Raw genomic sequence first — 22,493 nt, forward strand, 5'->3', positions numbered from 1 at the left:
CAGCATTCTGTACAGAATTCAAATGGATCAGATACCTTTTGTGGTCTGTGCCGACTCACGCATATATATATGATCCACCCTGTGCTCTCGTGTGTCTGGATTGGAGCAGACTGTGCTCGCGTTGCGGCGGTTCATGTGACACTAATGTGAAAATGGACTTCATCAATGGAAAGCATATTTACACTCTCTGAAACGTTCCCTATTCTCTATATAGTACACTATGTGCCATGTAGAAACTAGTAAATGTGTGAGCAAATGACCGATTTCAGCCGAGGCTTCAGCGTCTGTAAGAGTGTAGGAGGGGGCGGGACTTCAGATTCTAGAGAGCATTTGATTGGACCGAAGATTTGACGAGAAACTGAAGTGCGATGTGATGTCATGAAAATCCGTGATCCATTTTAGCGGAAGTGAGAGACTGTAAGTTTTGAATGCATATATCTCCTAAATGCGAATTTTGTCATTGTTTTGGAACACACCAGCTTATTCATAACCTTAAGGCCAACATAATCATACTAAAAGCTAAAAAACTTAAATTTTGATTTCAGGGGGACTTTAAGAACGTGAAAATGTAAAGTCAACGTCCCTACAATAACAGACCGGCATCTAATAAATTATTAATTCAAGAAAGTTTAGTTTACTGCAACAATGGAGCCAGAACGTCACATAGGCTACTTTTGAAAATCAAGCTTTTAGTTGATCCTGGAAAGCGCTTGTTGTCACAGTTATAAACACAATGGCGTCTTTCTTCCACAAGGGGGTTTGGCGTCACGGACATCCTGTAGAATTCAACCAACCAGATGACGGCTTTGAATATCCTGAAGTGTTTCCAGTTAAGTGTGCCATACGCATCAGACGTTCAGCCAACGGTCAGTGGGCGTGACATCTGAGGCTGAGACTACCATGGCATGATTTGTAAGGTAATTTAATTGAACTGTATGTCATTGTGTTATATCATTGCTTGAAGTGGGCCTGTAGGAAAGAGCGGAGACTTCATCCCTTGGCCAAACGGACAATCAGCTACATATGTTGCAACTCTCCAACCTAGGAATCTGCCAAGAATTCATGAGAAAAAAAAAAACATGCACACATGATGACATCATCTCCAGAAACCCAAGGGACTGATAGAGTCCAGTACATTCCTGTTCAGGCCATGAGCACCCATCCCGTCCGTTTGTGTGAACTCTTGAGTTAGTTTCAGTAATCCTCTTCTTTCTTTAGACCACATTTACTCAATCTATGGCCTGAAAATATCACATATGTAACCACTTAATGTAACTGTGTGTTCCCAATTAGATAATTAAGCTTCATCAAGGGTAAAGACAAGAAAAGTTCAACATACTGTGAAAATCTCTGGAAAAGGGCTTTAGGCATCATTGGGACATTCTGGAATTCTTTGAAATTTTTCCAAGAACAACTAAAGGACAAAAGGGGCCTTGCACATTTTCACATTAAATAATTTTTCCGACATTAAAATATGTTTTAAATAAATTAATAGTACTTAAAAAAATATGCACACCTGCACCAGCCAAGCAACTGGCATGAATTGAAATGCTGATGGATAATGTTCTCCAGATTTTACAGACCACATTGTGTACATTTTTAAATATTCAAAAACACAAGACTGGAAAATAAACTAAAATAGCAAATAAGACACTGAAGAGTGTAAATTCTGTCACTAAACTGAGTGTCACTAAACATTTCAGACTGTGTGTGGTAAGATGACGTCCTTCCTCCCAAACATCAGGGTGGCATAAAGCACTTCACTGAAGCCCTGTGGAAAAACCAAATGACCCATTTAACAACTCAAATTTCAGACACAGACAAACACTCAAACCTCAAGTGAATAAAACATCACTGACCCAAGGGGAAGAGTTCTTACCACCGCGTCTCTGACCTGGAGAAAAAAAAATCAGGGAGTTCAAAATATTTATGTGAATGCAGATGATTTTGTTGATCCATCTGACACAAACATGCCACAATAATAATTTAACTCTAATGCAACTGGCAACCCAGTTCTGGCAAGAGTTCGGCTAATGTTCTGGCAAGGTTCTCTCAAATGTTCTTCCAGTAACATTCATAGAGTTATCTGGTCTTTAATAATGTTCTCAAAACATTAGCACATAAACATTATTTATACACTGTTTTTATTTTCTGAAATGTTTTAGTTGGATGTTCATCTAACATTTTTTATGTTACTTGCTTCAGAAAGTTCGGAGAACATTCAAAAGTAACAATCTCATAATGTTTGAAGAATTATAAAATGGATTGTTTCCTTAACGTTCACATAACCAAGAAGAAAAAAAAAGATTTTAAAACATTTAAAAAAACTGGACGTTGTGAATGTTCAGAGAACATTCCGAAATAACGTTTTCATAATTTAATGGGAACGTTAGCAAAATTTTGTTAGCTGGGAACATTAAGTGACCCTGTTATTATCTTATTTATCTGAGCGGATACTTAAAAAAGGCTTACAGATGTGGTTGAAATGCTCAGAAGAAGAGAGATGTCTCCTGCTAATGCCAGAGGAAACACACACACCCTACCCTGCTGGATAATGTCACTGCTGATGTCACAGATGATGTCATCACATACAATTCTGCAAAGGTGAGATGTGCTATTTATGGTGAGATGCTATGACCATAAAGCTGAATGCCAAGCGTCTTCTGGAGAGAAACTGAATTTAAGCATGAAATGCATTTAGACAAAACCTCATGTGAATATTTATTTTCTGTTTATGTTTTTCTTATTCTCTCACAATTTCATATCTCTATTCAAAGTAAATCAGATTTATATTCCACAGGCACTTGTGCATATCTACATAACTGATTCAAATCACTGTTTTTAAAAGCACTGCCAAGGTACAATCTATTGCTCAGATGTTGCTATTTCATTGCTCATGTGTTCTCAGTTTCATACAAGATGTAATATAAGTCTCTGGTGTCCCCAGAATGTGTCTGTGAAGTTTCAGCTCAAAATACCGCACAGATAATTTATTATAGCTTTTCAAATTTGCCCGTATTTTGGTGTGAGCACAAACATGCCATTTTTGTGTGTCCATTTAAATGCAAATGAGCTGCCGCCCACTTTCCAGAAGAGGGCGGAGTTTTAACAGTTCAACAACAACAAAGCTGGAGAATCTCACGCAGCCAAAATTAAAATTGTCAGTAGAGGTGTTCAGCCTTACATTGTTCAAACCGGAGTCAGACACTGATGAAGAGACTCAGGAAGAAGTTTCTGAACGGTTAATGGATACATTTATGTAGTTGCTGTGGAGTTGATTCAACTCATTGAGTAGCATGTGCCGTCATGTTCATCTTTTGTGCAAATCCAGCATTGAATTGACCCTCTGGCGTAAAATTACAGCATGGCAACAACACTCTCCTACAACAACTCTTCCTCTTCCCAACATGGCCTCATTCCTTTGTTGCGTGTTCTCAGGGGCGGGGTTTATGTAAATTTTAGGGTTAGTGATATCACTAACCCGGGAAGAAGCTCGTTGTTAGTCCTTAAACAGAGTTCAAGTTCAATTTATTAGCCATTTGCAGTATAAAACCACATTGGAAAAGATTCTTTAAAAGAAAATATGTCCTTTTGCTTTGAACTTTGAGCGTTGTAAATTTGCAGATGTTGTTTAAGCTCAAACAGCAACATTACACACTAACAAAAAAGTGAAATCATAATATTCATAATCAACAAACTTAAAAGTACCAAGCCAGCAAACAGGGAACATTTAATGTTATAAACAAAACATTCCTCAAAGCAATATTAATAGAATATTTATTCAAAGTTATCTGGTCTTTTAAAATGTTCTCATAAAGTTAGCACAAAAACATATTTACTGTTTTTTTTACTGTTATACTAATGTTCTTTAAATGTTTTCAATGAACATTCAAAAGTAAATAATGTTTGCAAAATCAAAAAATAGAATGTTTCCTAATTTCCAGGTGAAAAAAAGCACACTTCTATAATGTACTTAAAGTGCTCTATTTTTGTGCACTAATTTTGTACTTAATAATATACTGAAAATTCTTCTTTAGTACTTCTTAAGATCATCTTAAGAACATCTAAGTGTACTCAACTGTGCTATTTTGAGACACCATGAAATATGAACTAAAATGTCCTTTTAATATGCTTTCTCTGTATTTGAAAAATGTATTTAGATACTACTTATAGTACATTTGAACCCATAGTGTACTACAAGTGGTAACTAAATACATTTTTTAAATACAGAGATAGTATATTAAAAGCATATTTAGGTTCATATTTCATGGTGTCTCAAAATAGCACAGTTGAGTATACTTAGATGTTCTTAAGATGATCTTAAGAAGTACTAAAGAAGAATTTTTAGTATATTAAGTACAAAAAATAGAGAATAGAGCACTTTAAGTACATTATAGAAGTGTGCTTTTTTCACCTGGGATGTTTGCATAACCAATGTATAAAACATTTTAAAAACATTTTCAACGTTCAGAAATAGTTTTAAAAACTTATCGCCAAAATAGCAAAACATTGTCTCAGAAGGTTTATCTAAAGTTCCTTGGGGGAAATTGGAGGGGGAAAAAAAAACAGTCTAGACAAATGTTGACATCAAGAATGTAGAGATATAAAATCAATGTGGATAACATAGCTCAGATCATGGTCTTGGAGAAAAAAATATTTTTAAAAAGACTTGTGACAGACTTATTGGAAAATTTGAGCACAAAGTGAGACACTGTTGAGAACTTTTCTGAAACTCTACTGAAGTCATGTTTGATCACAGGGTTTTTTTTCCTCAGGAGAACCATCTGAAAAGCATGAGACATAAGAAAAGTCTCCATTTAATCTAATTGCTGTCAAAAAGAAACAATCTCATTTGTGAGGTTTTATAAAATGCATCATCTTTTTTTACATTTAAACACAAACATTAGAGAAAATGTGGCGCAGGAGCTCCACCCACCTGTGTGTGGTACCTGCTCAGGTGCTCAAACAATAAAAGGACTGTTCACTCTGATAAAGAGGCACTTTCTCCAGAGTCCAGAACATTAGTTGATGTTGACTCAACCCGCTGGCACAGATCACACGCTGAAGGATTACTCGTCTTCAAAGATGATGAAGATTATAAGAGCCTCCACCACCTTAGCTGTTGGTTGGATTGCACTTTTCATAGGTAAGTAGCAGCTATGTTTTAAAAATGTGAATCACAAAATATTTTAACATTTAATTTATCATTGTAACAGAGATAGGTTTCCCAAAAATGAAGATTCTGTCATTATTTACTCACCCTCATGATGTTATCAGCTTGTATGTCATTCTTTTTCTGTGGTGCACAAAATAAGATATTTTGAAAAATGTCTTTTCTTTTCTTTTTTTGGTCCATACAATGAAAGTAGTTGTTGTTTTTGACACTATTGACTTTCACTGTATAGAATAAACACATTATTCAAAAAGTCTTCTTTTGTCTAATGACACGAGAGTGAATAACTGATGACAAATTTTTAATTTTTGGCGAAATAATAATTAAAGTTTAAATATTATGCAAAAAAAAAGAAAAAAAAAAGATAAAGACACACAAAAAACCTTTTTGTGATGAATATATCAAAATCTGATTCAGGTGTATACTCTGTCAATAACTCTGCGTTGGATTCCCCAAATGAAAGCACAGATGCCTCGACTCCACATGCTTTAACTTCAGTGTTCATGGATCTCAGAATCACTAACCGTGTTTATAATGACTCACTGGCTGACCAGCAATCAGCAGAGTATACAACACTCAAGCAAGAGGTGGACCAACTGGTGAGGGTCTCTTTTTAATCAAGCTTGTATATGTGAAGCATTCATGGGGTATTTACAGTATTCTGGGATATATTACAGACAACCAATAGATATACAGTATGCCATAGATGAAAGTGAATCATTTGAATGGTCAGGTCAATGACAAGTGGTTGTCTAGAAATCCTTTGAAAAATATATCATGGAACAGTAATGGTCTCAGATGGAAATACCATGGTATTTTGATATATTAAGGAATTGAATGATTACACTTACAAAAAAAGTACCATTTACCTTGTTAAAAGTACCAATCCCATGTTAATACCACAGTTTATATTAAAGTACCATGGTAATACCATCATACCACAGTACTGCAATGGTACAGTAAACTTACCACACTGAAAAAAAAAAAAATCAGTAAAAAAATGGATAATGTACTGGCAGAAAATTACCAGGACATGATCCAGTAATTTTATGGACATTTCCATTAACCCTAAAACATAATGCAATGAGGTCAAAATACAGGTAAAAACACCTGTAAAAAAGAAAAAAAAAGGAAATACAGAAAATTCTGTCAAATTAATACAGTACATTTTTATGAAAATTTTTAAGTGCCAATTTATTTACAAGATATTACAATGTATACCATACCATGGCCCATCTAAGAAAACAATGGTATTACCATAGTACCAATAAAATAAGATATGCTAATTAACTAAAGTACCTTATAGAATACCACAGTATTATTAAGGTGATAAATGGAACTGATTAAATGTACTGTATATCTTGCATGCAATGTAAGTCGCTTTGGATAAAATCATCTGCCAAATGCATAAATGTAATGGAAACCATAGTATTACCATGGTACCAAGTCCAAAAATACAATGGTGTATTTATCAATAATATTAAATTAAATTAATGAGCATTTAAAGGGTAATTTGAGAGACTGAGGGTATGTTTACACGACAATGATTTACTAAAAATGGAAAAAAAAAAATTCCTTTGCGTTTTTCACGTACAGACGACAATGATGTCAAAACGATCGGATCCACGAGAACGATTACAACGCTGTATTCTGCTGCCAGGCCAGTAGTTGGCAATGTCACTTTGTAAAGAAACTACGCGTCTATAGACTGAACACGTAATACACATGCACATGACGTCACCATTTTCACAAATTTATATTTTTACATTTTTTACAATAACGTGCACTTTGAAACCCGTTTACAACAGTTTTCATTTTCAGGCCCCCAAAACACCATTGTCTTGTAAATGAATGGCCAAAACGCATAAAACATTTCAGTTTTTAGATGAAAACACTGTTGTGTAAACGGCCCCTAAAACTGATTTAACTCTGATGAACATTGACTTTTTCACTGTTTTGTCTTTCCCTTTTCCAGTTTGAAGATATTTATGCTCAACCATTTAACACCACTCACCTGATATATTTGGGAACAGAAGAAATGATCTTCAGGTTTGATCAATCTTAAATTAACATCCAATTTAACCAAGCGACAGAGAATATCTGATCTTATGAGTGCTTCTCTTGCAGTAACGGGTCAGTGATCGCCACTTCTCGACTGCTGTTTGGGCCGACCCAAGTCAATCCAGAGATTGTGAGAGACATCTTTTTGCCTGCGTACAAACAAATTCCATCGCCGGCACTAGAGATCGACCTCAGCTACACTGAAAGTAAAATAACAGTCGACAATGGTTGATTTCATGTTGCTTTCGTATTTGTTCATTGACTGGGGTTTTACTAAAAGTTTAGAAAAGACCATATAAATCACACAAATACAACCAAATCTCACAAGAAAATGTAACTATTTTACAATAGCAGTTTTGTATGAATCCATACAATGTACATAAAAAAAAAAAAAAACCTAAAACTACTAAAAAGTACATTCAATCCCACCCGCAGATAAACTATCAACTGAAGAACCTTTTGAAGAAGAGAAGACCTTCAGCAGAACACCAACGACAACACACATAGGAACAACCTCTACGGCCACGCCCTCCATGGCCACGCCCCTCACTTCCACTCCTGACATCATAACGGATGCCGAATCCCTCACCAGCCGCCTTCCATCCACACACACACCTGACATGTCCACTTCTGTTGTTGTAGGAAACATCACACACTTCACACACTCCACCTCCTCCACACCCTTTAACGCCACCACAATGCACCCAAACACCACAGCCAACTCTCCAATGAATAACGCAAGTATTTCTGCAGCACCCAACAGCACCACCAATGAAGTAACCAATGGAACCACAACAAAAGTCCCCATTGGGACCACCACAACAGCACCAATTGGTACAATCACTTTACCTTCCAATAGCACCACCACCACAACAACTGGCACCATCACTACAGTCCCCAATGCCACCATCACTGCCTCCCCAAATGGCACCACCACCACCACAGCCCCCAATAACACCTCCACTACAACCATCAAGACCACTTTTACCTCCATCCACATCACTGTTGTGAACCCGACGTTCAGCTCCACTCCATTCCCAACAGCACAGCCCTCGAAGACCACGCCTGTGAATTATTCACCTACCAAGGCCTCTGCTCTGGTTCCTGGATGGGGCGTCGCCCTCTTAGCGCTGGCGGCTGTCAGCCTCTTCCTCCTCATCATCCTCATCATTCTGGTGAGTGATCGAGGGTGTAGGATCAATATTGTATGAACCTTTGGTTTTATGGAGAACATGGTAGCAACTTTTAAATTTGTATTGATTGTACATTCATCTGAATAATAAAACTGACCAACATCTATATTATTATTATTATTAAGTATAGTGGTGGTACATACCAGATTATATACCATACTACTAAATAATTACCATAATCATCCATCCACCTTATTTTTCAACGTGGAAAGCTGTTTTCTGTGAATGTGCAAGACTTCCGATTCATTAGACTCCATTTAAGGAGAAGAATATCAACGTGCAGTAAATAGTAAAACTGTTTGTTTGTTTGTTTGTTTGTTTATAATTAAGATAGTACATTAAAATAATATGCTAAGAATACTAGTTTGCAATATCAAGTGTTTTGTACATCTAAAAATAGCTGAAAGTGAATGACACCGGAAGCCAGACACATTCGTTTTACAAATGGCCGCGCCTGTAGCCTACGCGAAAAATAAGGTGAATAAAGCAATGTATTTATGGTAACATACTCAAAATAACACCATGATGGTTTATGTACACAAAACCATCATAAATATGTCCAAAAAGCAAATGTATGTGGTACTTTTTTGTCAGTGACTGTACCTGTTAAAGGACAAAAGTGTTCCTCCTCTCAGGTGGTGCTCTGGTGCTGTTGTCCGAAACGAAGAGTTTTCGTGAACGAACCTGAAGAGATGAATCCTCCCATGTACTACAATCCAGACATCCCCATGTACTCAACGCAAAGCACGTTTGATACAGCCAACGGCAAACAAGCGGTGCGATACTATCCAATTCATTCTGACATTTTGTTCCTATACAGTTCGTTTATGAAACTAGTTTCTATAACAAAAGTGACTCCCTTAAATTTTAGGACTTCATACCAGCGAGTTCAGATAGTATGTGCATTATGAACAGAATCAACGAGTATAAGTTGAAGTATTAAAATTATTAAAACTGATGTTAAAAAAATTAACTGATAAAATCTAAATAGAAATGTGAAAAAAATAAAAACAGCTCATATAGCAAAATTACTTAATTAAAATGAAAACGGAAAATGCAAAAATAAAAGCAATTTAAAAATATGAAAAAAAAAAAATACTATAAAAGTAGGTCTATATAAACATTAAATAACACAGCAATAGAGTAAAAAAGCAACACCTGAATTAGACAAAAGCAGAACCACAGCATTTTTTGAGAGGATGAAAGCAGCAGGAGATTTTAAGTATTAAATCCTTAAAGGCACAGAACACATTTTGATATTTACAATAGTTATCTACAGCTACAGGACTTATTCTCAAGTTAAAAAGGGGGATTAACTTTGGTTACCTGCTCGTTCAGACATAATGGATCTGCTCCTGCCTGCTGATGGATGAACGGGAGAATTTGAGTCACACCTATTAGTAAATGCAGAGAGTGAAAACACGTATGAATGCAGCCTTACATGCAGCTCAGAAAGCATCAAGAACCTTGTACTTTAATGCAGCATTTTAACCTGTTTATATGACTAACAATGCAACATAAAGCCTTCGTTAAGACTGAATACAAACGCAAATCTTGAAACTTTTAACTATATAAATAGAACTGCATCTTTATTGTGGAGGGAAACAAAGGGGTTTTCAGGAGGGTTCTCCATCACTATCTGTGTCCATGTAAAACACTGACCCCACAATCACGGATCAGAACTGGGGAAAATTGGCTACTGTTACCTGGCGTTCCAGCATCCCCGTCGCCTGCACAGGCCCCTCTTTGTGCGGCTCTGACTAAGAAACCTGAAGCGTGGGAAACTCGACTCTTGTTCAGAGACTGTGAGGCCTCCATCTGCGTCTCCTCCATCGTCCAGTAGCCACGGCGTCACCGCTCACAATGCCCTGCCTACATTCGAACAATAACGGGAGCCAGAAGAGAAAGACTTAAACTCTGAATCTAACCCTTGAGGCCTCCAGGGCTGAATGCATCTGAGCAGCAGATTTTGGTTGACAGCTGATCAGAGCAGAGAGTGATTAACTGAACTGAGCTGAACGGAGGCGTTTGTTAGGGCACTGGCATTTATATTAATAACAAGCTGGGATGATTCACAGTGATAATGAAAACAAAATGATCAAAATCCCCCTAAATGCCCCAACTTACTTTCCTTATGGACCCCAAACACAAAATGGCAGACTAAAATGGAAGAAACAGGGGCGTAACCATTAAACTAAACAGAAAAAAGATTTATAAATCTTTTATAAAAACATTTGTTTTAGCACTTTGTGTACTGCAGGTTATGCAAGACCTCATCAAGCTGAAAAGGATGAAAAAGTGTATCTTAAGAACTCAAAATAAAAAAGTAAGAGAATGGACCATTAGTTTATGTGATTTGTAGACATAAATGTAAAAATATTTTCTTTTCTTTTTTAATTATGAATACAAATCACATAAACTAAAATGGCCCATTCCTTGTTTCATTAAGATTTATACAAAATGTTTTATTAAGCTCTAGGTTTTTTTTACTCATTTAACATTATTAATCCATAATATAAATAATATGTAAGGATTATTCAATTCAATCTGATCAAATTTTACTGTACAATTGAAATATGTAAATCTTAAAAACAGGCTGATTTTTTTATTGTAGTCATACAATAAAAATAAATAAACAAAAATAAAAGAAACATAAAATTATTTATAATATAAAAAATATATTAAATAAAAAAGTGAAAAAATATGTAACACACATAAAATAATAAAAGTAAATATATAAAATACAAATAAATAATTTAAATAAAAAAACATCACAAATAAAACCAACAACAACATTTTATAAAATAAACAAAATATTATACATCCCAAATTCCGGAAATGTTGGGACGTTTTTTTAAATTCAAATAAAATGTAAACTAAAAGACTTTCAAATCACATGAGCCAATATTTTATTCACAATAGAACATAGATAACATTACAAATGTTTAAACTGAGAAATTTTAAAATTTTATCCACTAAATGTGCTCATTTAAAATTTGATGCCTGCTACAGGTCTCAAAATAGTTGTGATGGGGGCATGTTTACCATGGTGTACCATCTTCTCTTCCTTTCAAAGCAGTTTGAAGAAGTCTGGGCATTGAGGTTATGAGTTTCTGGAGTTTTGGTGTTGGAATTTGGTCTCATTCTTGCCTGATATAACTTTCCAGCTGCTGAAGAGTTTGTGGCTGTCTTTGACGTATTTTTCGTTTAATGATGCGCCAAATGTTCTCTATAGGTGAAAGATCTGGACTGCAGGTAGGCAAATTCAGCTCCCGGACTCTTCTACGACGAAGACATGCTGTTGAGATAGCTGCAGTATGTGGTTTTGCATTGTCCTGCTGAAATACACAAGGCCTTCCCTGAAATAGACGTCGACTGGAGGGGAGCATATGTTGCTCTAAAACCTTTATATACCTTTCAGCATTCATAGTGCCTTCCAAAACACACAAGCTGCAAATACCATATGCACTTATGCACCCCCATACCATCTGAGATGCTGGCTTTTGAGCTGAATGCTGAACACTTTTTCACTTTGAAACAGTCCAATTTAAATGAGTCTTGGACCATAAGATACGACGGCGCTTCTGGACCATGTTCACATATGGCTTCCTTTTTGCATGATAGAGCTTTAGTTGGCATCTGCAGATGGCACGGCGGATTGTGTTTACCGACAGTGGTTTCTGGAAGTATTCCTGGGCCCATTTAGTAATGTCATTGACACAATCATGCCGATGAGTGATGCAGTGTCGTCTCAGGGCCTGAAGACCACGGGCATCCAATAAAGGTCTTCGGCCTTGTCCCTTACGCACAGAGATTTCTCCAGTTTCTCTGAATCTTTTGATGATGTTATACACTGCAGATGATGAGATTTGCAAAGCCTTTGCAATTTGTTACAGACCTGTTATCAGTTAACTTAATTAGTTGCTAGATGTTATCCCAGCTGAATCTTTTCAAAATGTCTTGCTTTTTCAGCCATTCGTTGCCCCCATGCCAACTTTTTTGAGACCTGTAGCAGACATCAAATTTGAAATGAGCTCATTTAGTGGATAAAAGCGTAAAATTTCTCCCTTTAAACATTTGTTATGTTATCTATGTTCTGTTGTGAATAAAATATTGGCTCATGTGATTTGAAAGTCTATTAGTTTTCATTTTATTACAAATTTAAAAAACGTCCCAACATTTCCGGAATTCGGGTTGTATATTTAAAAACAAAACATTAAATAAAAAGAGTTCAAACTTCATAAAAATAAATGGGGTTACTTTTAACATTGTAGTTTTATGTCTGATGCTGAAGACAGTATAGTTTTATTTTCAGAATTGGTGTTATGATGTGCATTCATGTAATAATAACTGACTCTGTTAATAACAGGACGTCAGAGAAAAACCTCCAAAAATCCGAACAGGAATGTATGTGGTGAACAAATGATGGACACAGGTACGGTAAAACACACACATGCAGCAGTACCTGTGACACACTTAAACCCAACAGAGCTCAATCTCACACTTTGACTCCATCATTCAGGTTCTCTGAACCCCCAACATTGTCACTCACTCCACGTGTGAAGAACAAGGCCTGAGGAAAACTTTTGTTGGAAGAGTAACTGTCATTCAACCGGCACTGCACTGCAGGAAGCTGAACAGACAGGGAAATGATTTTACATGCCATTACGATCTATTTAGAATTTATTTTCCTACAATATACCTTTGCACAATGTACTTTGTAACTTTTACACATTGATTGAATGATGTGATGTATTAACAGTGATTTAGTGAAATTAAAAGGAGTTTCTGAAAATGGCCGTGGGATGACTAGTCTGTTCTCTGGAGGATTGAGGTCAAGAATCAGAGCTGAAATGAGTCACATAATGCAACATTTACGTTTAAATTGCAATGTAGAATGATGGTGTAACCTATTGTAAGTGTAACATAATTTTTGGCCCTGAGAAAAAGCATAAACGTGGATCATGATTGTGCATCAGGTGAACAGAATCAACTGTACAGAAGTAGATGGTCATAACAGGGCTCTGTGTCACTTCAGGTCAAATTCTGCTTAAATGCAAAGAGGGGAAAAATGTCCAGGCACTATCCTGATGGAGAAATCAAGGAGTATTTGAACAGCAAGAACACAATGTGTTAGAGAAAGAGATTAGCCAAGTGAAATGCTGCAGATTGTCTTTGAGGTAAAGTGTAATCTCTGATGAAATTGAATTTTTCTCATATTTTCGTCTCAAAGCTTCTGGACACACTGACTCTGAATCCACAGGCGCGCACACACACACACACGCACATTCTTGTACATCTATCTTTGTGAAGACATACATTGACACAATTCAATCTCTAGCTCCTTACCCTAACCTTACCCATCACAACTAAGTGCGTAGCCTGAACCCTAAACCTACCCTGAACCTAATTATAACCTTATCGCCAAAACAAAGTCTTGACCCTAAAGCAGGCCTTTAAAGGGGTCTCAGAAATTGTGGACCAGCCAAAGTGTCCTCGCTTTACTCTCTTTGTCTCTCCAATGGTCTAAAACTCAAACCTTTCCTCACAAAGATAGTTGTACAAGCTCACACACACTTGATTATATACTATTAATAGATGTATTTGTCATGATTAATTTATTCTGCATATTAAAGAGTCTGATCATTGTGGAGTTAAAAAGAGAACAATCGAATATTCAGATGTGATCTCAAAACCTTTATGTAGAAAAATTTATTAATTTACCTTTAAACCAACTTTAATTTGCCAGCTTTAACAGAGGGGACACAGTTTCTACCATCTCCTTGTGGTAGGCAGAGAATGCTGAAAAATGTTGCACGCTGACAAGGGTTAAATAAACATTTTGATTATTATAAAATCATATTCTAATGAAAAATGTTATTCTAAGGCTGTCGAGGCTTTATGGCAAAATTTAGATTTTAATGTTGTGCCTGAATAACATGCCCTGCTGAAATAGCTCCAGTCCAGCAGGTGGTGCTGTCTTCCTCAAGGCACTGGTTAAATGGTAACAAACATAAACAGAAGCTGGCAGAGAGTCGTCGTCATCCCATCTCAGCATGAGACTCCAGTGTTTTCAACCACAGTTCTAATGCAAATTTGGTTCCGGTGCTGACTCGTTCAATGTCCTCGCCATGATCCGGGGCCCGGTTACAGAACAAAGAAACGGGCAGAGAGGTCTCGCTCAGCTCACCGCATGAAGACACCTCCGTCACACTGACAACATACAGGAAATGAACACTCAAAACAATGGAAAAAATAAAGCCTACTGTATCATATTATCAATTTTGCTGTTATACACAATCTACTACATGTCTTCGTTCTTCTTATTGATAGTTTATACATTTTTAGCAAGTAAATGGCTTTTTTGTATAATTCTAAAAATGTCCCCCCTTTAGGTCGTGGCACACCTTTTTACTATAAAATCTTCTAGTGATTTATATAAAGTAAACACATACATTTTACATAATTATATTTCAAGATGAACACATACTGGACTGAATAAAATTAGGTTTACTTGATTGTCCATGATTATACATAATTTTTAGAAAAATCATGGTCAAATATGAGTATCAAATATGATACATCAGGCTTTTGAGGAACGTTTATATGTACATCTCTCAATTATCATCATTGTAATGCATTCCATTATATGCATTTCCCCCCACAATAAAAACTACAAAGCTTTGATCATAAAATTAAACATTTAAATTTCATTTTACTAAGACATATTATTGGAGATATACGTCCAGATTTACTAACATCTTGTGCCAGCGCAAACACTCTTCTGTCAGAATGTACTAAAAACATGCAGTGAAAAATTTATGGGAGGAGAGTATTTAAATGAATCATGAATGGTGATTTACTAAGGTTTGCGCTAGTCAATTTACTGGTATTTGTGCCATTATTTACCGCCCCCCAAAAAAGCATGTCTTAAACCAGACCCTAATTTGCGCTGCTCTTGGTAGATTGTGCTGGTCATTATGGAAATGATCCGGCTGCATCTGTAATATTTAATTTGTGTGTCGTCAGTAGATCACGTGCAGAACTTTCCACTCAAATTGGAGTTGCGCAGAGTTTTTGGGATTGCACTCTCATGCTAATTTGCCTTGTTTAATAAATCTGGCCCATAAAGTGACAACTAATATTCATATGCATTTTATGTAAGTATTCTGGTATGCTGTTATAAAGATCCCATTGATTTACCTCACAAGTTGTTAGAATTACACCAAATTGTATTTATTGTCTATATATATACAGCTATGGAAAAAATTAAGAGACCACTCCAAGTTCAGAAATCAATGTTAAGTGGTCTCTTATTTTTTTCTATAGCTGTAATATATATATATATATAATAAAAAACTGTTCCATTTAAAAAATATATATATTTTTCTGACTATTATTTCATATTTCAGGGTTAATAGAGATTAATGAAGTTCTCCATACCTGATGGTCTGTGGCAGGTCAGCTGGTATTCGAACAGAATCCTTCTCACCATCTACAGCAGATACCACAGCTTTCACCAAACCTGCATCGACCCACACACACGCACTCACTTCAGCAGGATCTGGGCGCAAACAAGCCTGAGAAAGAAGGAGAGAGACCTTATGGAGCACATGGACCTCAGATCAGCAGCGGGTGTAAACATGTTCCTATCTGTTGACGAACCAAAGGTGTACCTGAAGCTGCAGGTGTGATTGAGAGCTCTTCAGAAGCATGTACGTCACAACATGATGTCTCTGAGGCGGTCCTCTGGACAACATGGGCGGATACACTGACTGGACAGGGAATAAGAGTTAATACAGAAAGTATTTATTTATTTATTATTTTTGAAAGACGTTTGGGGTCAGTAAGATTTTAATACTTTTATTCATCAAGGTGTGCATTAAATTGATCAAAATGGACATGATTCATGTACATTCCGGGCATGGAAAATAGTACCTCAGATATTCTGCCTCCATCTTTTGTGTTCATGGAAACAAATAAAATCATGCAACATGGAGATGAGGACATTGGATAAACTATAACTTTACCATCTCATATGTTTGTTTTTTGTGAAAATTAAAGTAAACCCCCTGGATTAGCTTGATTAGATTTACATCTTGCGCCAGCAGATTAATGTCAATGATTAATACTTTGAGATAGACAACAGATGTGTGCAACGCCTGACTGTTCCAGGTTACACAATTACGGTTTACAAACAATCGGCCTTGGTCTGTCAAATTCAGTGTCTCTGTGCAGTGGCCCCCTTGGACTTTGGCTGCAGGTCTCACAAAAAACACTGTGCCATAAACACAAACCTCCCACATGCCGAGCAGCTGAGAGGAGATCTCATCAGGGCTCAGTTTCAGACCAGTCTCTTCCTGGAGCTCCCTGAGTCCTGCATCCAACAGCTAGTTTATACACACACACACACACACACACACACACACACAAAGAAATCACTGAGCCATGGGCCATTCATTCATTCAGAATAATATCTTAGTTCTTCATTAAAGGCACAATATGTACATTTTCACCACTAGAGGTCACTTGATTACTATGACGCCTTGATTTGATAGGAGACGCACGGACACAGTCCGTGTCCTGGTTAAAATTGCTTATTTCTCTGGATTTAAACATTCTTGGAAACATTTGGGATGATGTAAGTACAAAATTCAACAAAATATAATACATTGTTCTAGTGGTTTTTGGATATTTTAATCCAAAAATCTTACATCTTGTGCCTTTAATTCAATCTAATTCACTTGGTGACAATATTATATTAATATAGAATTACTCATAAAAATATAATTATAAAATGCACACTAGTATTCCAAACTTTGGGGTCAGGAAGATTTCTTTTAAGGAAATTCATACTTTTATTCAGCAAGGATACATTAAATTAATTAAAGGTGACATTAAAGACATTCATAATGTTACAAAAGATTTATATTTTAAATAAATGCGTGTTTTTTTAATCAATGAATCCTTAAAATCATGTGACATTGTTTACTGAAGTAAAAATTCTGCTGTCATCACAGGAATAAATTACATTTTAAAATAGAAAACAGTTATTAATTGTAATATTTCACAATATTACTGTTTTTACTGTGTTTTTGATTAAATAAATACTGCATCGATGAACATAAGAGACAAAATCATTGAAAAATCCTACCGACCCCAAAGTTTTGAAATGTGTTTATATGTATGTATATGTATATAAAAACTCATGACATAAAACGAAGAACAAATATTTACAATTCTGCTCTATTTCTAGGTCAGTAATCAAACAAGCACATTTGTGACTTGTACAAATGTTATCACAAACTTGTGGAGTTCATGCAGTTCAAGTGCTGCTGTCAACAAACAATGTGATCACTCAGTTTGCTATGCTGATAATATAATTGGTAATGAAAAATACTGTATTAAATTTAAAAAGAATGCAAAAAGTAGTCTCAGATTTGGATATCAATCAATCCATCAATCACAAACTAATGTAAAACAACTAAGTAACTAAAGTAAAATTACTTGACAATATTTGTCAAAGTTGAAGTAAGCGTTTTTGGAGAAACGCTGTTGAAAGTGGATCGGACTGAGCAGCACATGATAGGGGAGAAGAGAGAGTGAGCAAGAGGGAGATTTGAAGAAAGACTGTAGAAAGAGAGATGTCTGAGAGACATTACAAAAGAGAAACAGTCAGAGGAATATCACTGGAAAGAGAAGGGTTATGATTAGGCATGAGCTTTAGGACCCGAGTTAATATTAGAAAAGCTTTCCAGCACTGGAGAGACTTAAGCGGGAAGGCCTGAAAACAGATGCTCGGGTTGCTTTGTTTCTGCTCCATACGTGAGTAACATTGGTTTTGCTCTGCGATGCCACGCATTACGTTATCATGTTGGAAAGGCGGAAGTACCGTGGTAGGCCGAAAAATTCCAATGTGATTCCAAGATGAGCATTTGTGGTTAAAATGTGGATTGGAGTCTGGAAGAACTCATGTTCGTGGATGCGATTATTAACGTTATTGTAGTATGAAGCAGAGCAGGACCGAGTGTTGCGGGAGCTGAACGAGGAGCTGGAGCGATTGATCAACACACGCCTCACGAGCAGCGGGACTTTTATTATGACACAGTCGCCGGCGCCGCTTCCGCTTTTCCGGTCATGAGTTTACGGGAGCTGTCCTTGTCGACAGAACCAGCGGCAGATGGTAAACAGTAATTATGTTCCATAAATAAGTAACACAATCCAGCATAAAACGTGCAAGAAGTAAATAAGGAACTGCTTGAAGCAAGCTAGTGGTTTACTGGACGCTAGACACTACTTCCGCATTTGTCCACGGCACTGTTGTCATGTGGTTTCCACGTCAGTAAAGTCGGTAACAAAGGTAACTGACGTCATTGACAGGCGACTGCACTGCCCCGTGTCACTGCTTAGAATGGGAATTTTCTCATGATTTACAAGTAGTTGAAAACATTAGAGATATTGTTTGTAATCAGCTGGACAAAATATATAACACTAGCCTAGTGGATTTTGGATATTTTACTGCAAAAATTTTACATATTGTACCTTTAAAAACATTCATTTCTTTTCAACTGAAGACAGAAAGACAAACATGACATGGGGGTGAGTAAATTATCAGGAAATTTTACTTCTGAAGTGAACTAATCCTTTAATTTCAAATATCAACAGCGTTTCTCTGGAATCCCTTACTGCACCTTTAATGACTGACTGACTGATTGATCGACTGATTGATCGACTGATTGATCGACTGATAGCTCACTGTTTATGCAATACAGCATGTACCTTTTCATCCAGCTCCACATGGCCTCCTGAACAAACAAATTACATCCATTAGTCCTGAACACCACAGTACTCTCACACACACATGCTGGCCACATTTCTGTAGCTAATTTCAGCTAACAACATTACAGTCTCTGATGGAAAGTCAGATCTGAGATTCGACAGATAATGAAACTAAATAACCGTTTAAAATTGTGGTCCTCAGAACCAGATAAACCTGACTAAAATGACCTCACTCATCTGTAAATCATAAACATGAGCACGCACTTATTTGAGTGGTCATTTGGGTCGGTGCGCAATAACTCACTCACCAGGTGGAACCCAAACATTGGGGAAGATCCGGAGGCTGGAGGCACGACGCGTTAGCAACAGTCTCTGATTGGAGGACTGCAGCAGCACAGCCACACCCACATCTACCCCACGGCTGAGGGTGTCTGGAGGCAGGGAGACTGCCTCTGAGTGAGACAGGTATTTGATGGGGCAAAACGACGCCCTCTAGGGTCAGACAATGAGTTTGATCCACAAAGAAACTTCCTGTTTTAACTGGATTCAATTAACAAAACTGAAATGACTATAATATAAACATAGTGTGATCTCACCTTCAGAGGAACTCCTCCATCACACAACCGGTCACATAAAATAAATCTGTTATTCTCCAAAGAACAGCTCACATTTACTTGATCCTCACTCCCAACAAAGTGTCCAGTTATGCTCTGGAAAAAATGAAACGCATATGTGACCCTGGACCACAAAACCAGTCATAAATCGCACAGGTATTTGTAGCAATAGCCAAGAATACATATTTCTTTATGTCAAAAAACCATTAGGATATTAAGTAGAGATCATGTTCCATGAAGATATTTTGTACACTTCCTACCATAAATATATCAAAAATGTATTTTTGTGAGTGGATATGCATTGCTAAGGACTTCATTTAGGCAACTTTAAAGGCGATTTTCTCAATATTTTGATTTTTTTGTACCCTCAGATTCCAGATCTCGGCCAAATATTGTCCTATCCTAACAAACCATACATCAATGGAAAGCTTATTTTCATACAAATGCATAAGAATTTTTCAGGGTCACATAATGAGCACATACTATAGACTTCTATCTGTATAGGACTAATTATAATTATTACAGCTAGATTGTATCCAACACCATGATCTTGCTGCTGAAAGAAAACATAATAATAATAAATAATAAAAGAAGGGAATTGAAAAGAGTTTTTTCAACTCTGGATGTGCACATATGCCCTGGACCTGGTGCTATCATATATGATCGTTTTAAACAGATTGTTATTTAAAAATTATAATATATGTATATGTATATATATATATATATATATATATATATATATATATATATATATATATATATATATAACAGAATATTTTCAAATTGTATGCATATTTAACACTTTACAATAACATTTCATTTGTGAACATTAGTTAACTACAAGTTAACATGAACTAACCACTGAAAAAATAATTAGTTCATGTTAATTTCAACATTAATACATTATCAAAATAAAAAGGTGCATTTGTTAATATTATTTAATGGACCTGAGCTAACATGAACTAACAGAGAACAATTCTATTTTTATTAACTAACGTTAATAAATACTGTAACAAATGTACTGCTCATTATTAGTTAACGTTATTAACTAATGGGAGCTGGAATATAAGCTCAGCTGACCTGCACGAATCGCGCGCACTGCGGAGCGGCGTTTTCCTTCGACAGATGAACTAGAATCTTTCGGACCTTCTCCATACTGTATGACATGATCACAGAATATGATTAATTCACTTTTTTCATTCATGATTTGACATATCACTACAAAATGTTCATATTGTATTGGTTACAGCACTAGTAATCAGGGTGAACCACTTAACTATCCAGGAGATCGTCAGAGCGCATGAGTGTTTAGAGCGGAAACACAAACATGCTGTCAGTGTCCAGTCTCTGAACCCAAACCATAACACCACCCGATTCCGAACTGATTCTCCAGAAAATGCCTTCTGATGTTTTAAAATAAAAGTCTAAATATTTACAGCGCTTTAAGGCTCGTCTATGAATATTAACTCAGTTACGCAGTGTTATTAATTCGTTCAGAAACCTTGCAGCAAATCAGGAAGAAATACTGAGCGAACGTAAACCTACGTAATAAATATTCATGAGCTTCGGAAATGGGTCAACTCGAAAAACTTTTAGAATAAAAGTCTGTTTTTTTTTAGTCCATTTTATAACTAAAGTGTTAAATTGATATTTATTACACTAATTTCAGGTAATGTAGAAAGAGAATAATGGAAGATTGATTCTGATAATAATTATATTTCATAATTATGACTTTTTCCCCTTCAGAATTGTTAGTTTATATCTTGAAATTCTGACTTTTCTCAGAAATAAAAAGATAGATAAATGTGTTAAGATTGTTAGATAAAAGTCGCAATTACTTTTTTTTTTTTTTTTTTTTTAAATTCTATGGTGTAAAAAAGTTTCCATAGCCTATTAATTCACAAAGAAATTCTATGTGTGACCCTGGACCACAAAACCAGTCATAAGGGTCATTTTTTTGAAATTGAGATTTATACATCATATGAAAGCAGAATAAATAAGCTTTCCATTGATGTATGGTTTGTTAGGATATTTGGCTGAGATACAACTATTTGAAAATCTGGAATCGGAGGGTGCAAAAAAATCTAAATACTGAGAAAATTGCCTTAAAAGTTGCACAAAAGTCCTTAGCAATGCATATCCACTCACAAAAATAAATGTTTGATATATTTACAGTAGGAAATTTACAAAATATCTTCATGGAACATGTTCTTTACTTAATATCCTAATGATTTTTGGCATTAAAGAAAAATCTATATACAATACAATGTATTGTTGGCTAATATACCCGTTCTATGACTAGTTTTGTGGTCCAGGTTCACATTTAAAAAAATGCATCTAAATTTTGAAACCCATTTTCAGCATTAAATTGTACTCTCAATGACTTGCTGAGAGTTTATATTCATATCTACTGATTTGATTAAGTTTGTGCACTGAGGAAAATAAAGCAATAAAGTGAGAGCATCCGATTGTGTATTAAATCAAGTTTATTTGAAATATCATTCAGTCAAATACAAACACAAACACAGCCATATTACTACATACTACATGGTTTCATTTTACTACACATCAAGAGATCACTGAGAACAGGCACAATGTAAATCTCACATGCTGTCATAAAGACAAAGATCTACAGACACAGAACGAACGACACATGCTTCCACAAGAGGATTT

The 22,493-nt window shown here is 36.0% G+C and overlaps 1 protein-coding gene and 1 long non-coding RNA gene across 3 annotated transcripts; one reads left to right on the forward strand and one right to left on the reverse strand.

The window, feature by feature from the left end:
- Nucleotides 1-8,344: 8,344 nt before the first annotated feature.
- On the forward strand, nucleotides 8,345-13,045 carry LOC137036356 (uncharacterized). Its single transcript, XR_010897162.1, has 4 exons — nucleotides 8,345-8,409; nucleotides 9,063-9,203; nucleotides 12,797-12,862; nucleotides 12,950-13,045. It is a non-coding gene; the product is annotated as an uncharacterized lncRNA (long non-coding RNA).
- On the reverse strand, nucleotides 12,608-21,337 carry nudt17 (nudix (nucleoside diphosphate linked moiety X)-type motif 17). Of its 2 annotated transcripts, XR_010897157.1 has the most exons (10): nucleotides 21,096-21,337; nucleotides 20,901-20,975; nucleotides 19,803-19,916; nucleotides 19,515-19,698; nucleotides 19,207-19,232; nucleotides 16,725-16,817; nucleotides 16,104-16,202; nucleotides 15,871-16,007; nucleotides 14,152-14,640; nucleotides 12,608-13,060 (listed from the first exon to the last, which is right to left on the reverse strand). XR_010897157.1 is itself a non-coding variant. In XM_067410472.1 (9 exons), the coding sequence occupies exons 1-9, from the start codon at nucleotides 21,120-21,122 to the stop codon at nucleotides 14,469-14,471; spliced, it is 927 nt and encodes a 308-aa protein (XP_067266573.1). In that variant the 5' UTR covers nucleotides 21,123-21,337; the 3' UTR covers nucleotides 14,030-14,468. The 2 variants fall into 2 exon arrangements, 1 of the variants encoding a protein (XP_067266573.1); XM_067410472.1 differs by lacking the exon at nucleotides 12,608-13,060 and having other exon boundaries at nucleotides 14,030-14,640.
- Nucleotides 21,338-22,493: the final 1,156 nt, after the last annotated feature.

The sequence above is a fragment of the Chanodichthys erythropterus genome, chromosome 2 (genome assembly GCF_024489055.1).
Source record: "Chanodichthys erythropterus isolate Z2021 chromosome 2, ASM2448905v1, whole genome shotgun sequence".
NCBI lineage: Eukaryota > Metazoa > Chordata > Actinopteri > Cypriniformes > Xenocyprididae > Chanodichthys > Chanodichthys erythropterus.

Bases quoted from the DNA above. Each gene is read 5' to 3' on its own strand.
- nudt17 (XM_067410472.1), bottom strand. From the start codon at position 21,122: ATGCGCTCTGACGATCTCCTGGATAGT. The intron at 19,917-20,900 runs GTCAGCTGAGCT...CATTTTTTCCAG, and splicing joins AGTGCGCGCGATTCGTGCAG to AGCATAACTGGACACTTTGT. The intron at 16,203-16,724 runs GTTTGTGTTTAT...TTCCCTGTCCAG, and splicing joins AGCTGCTCGGCATGTGGGAG to TCAGTGTATCCGCCCATGTT.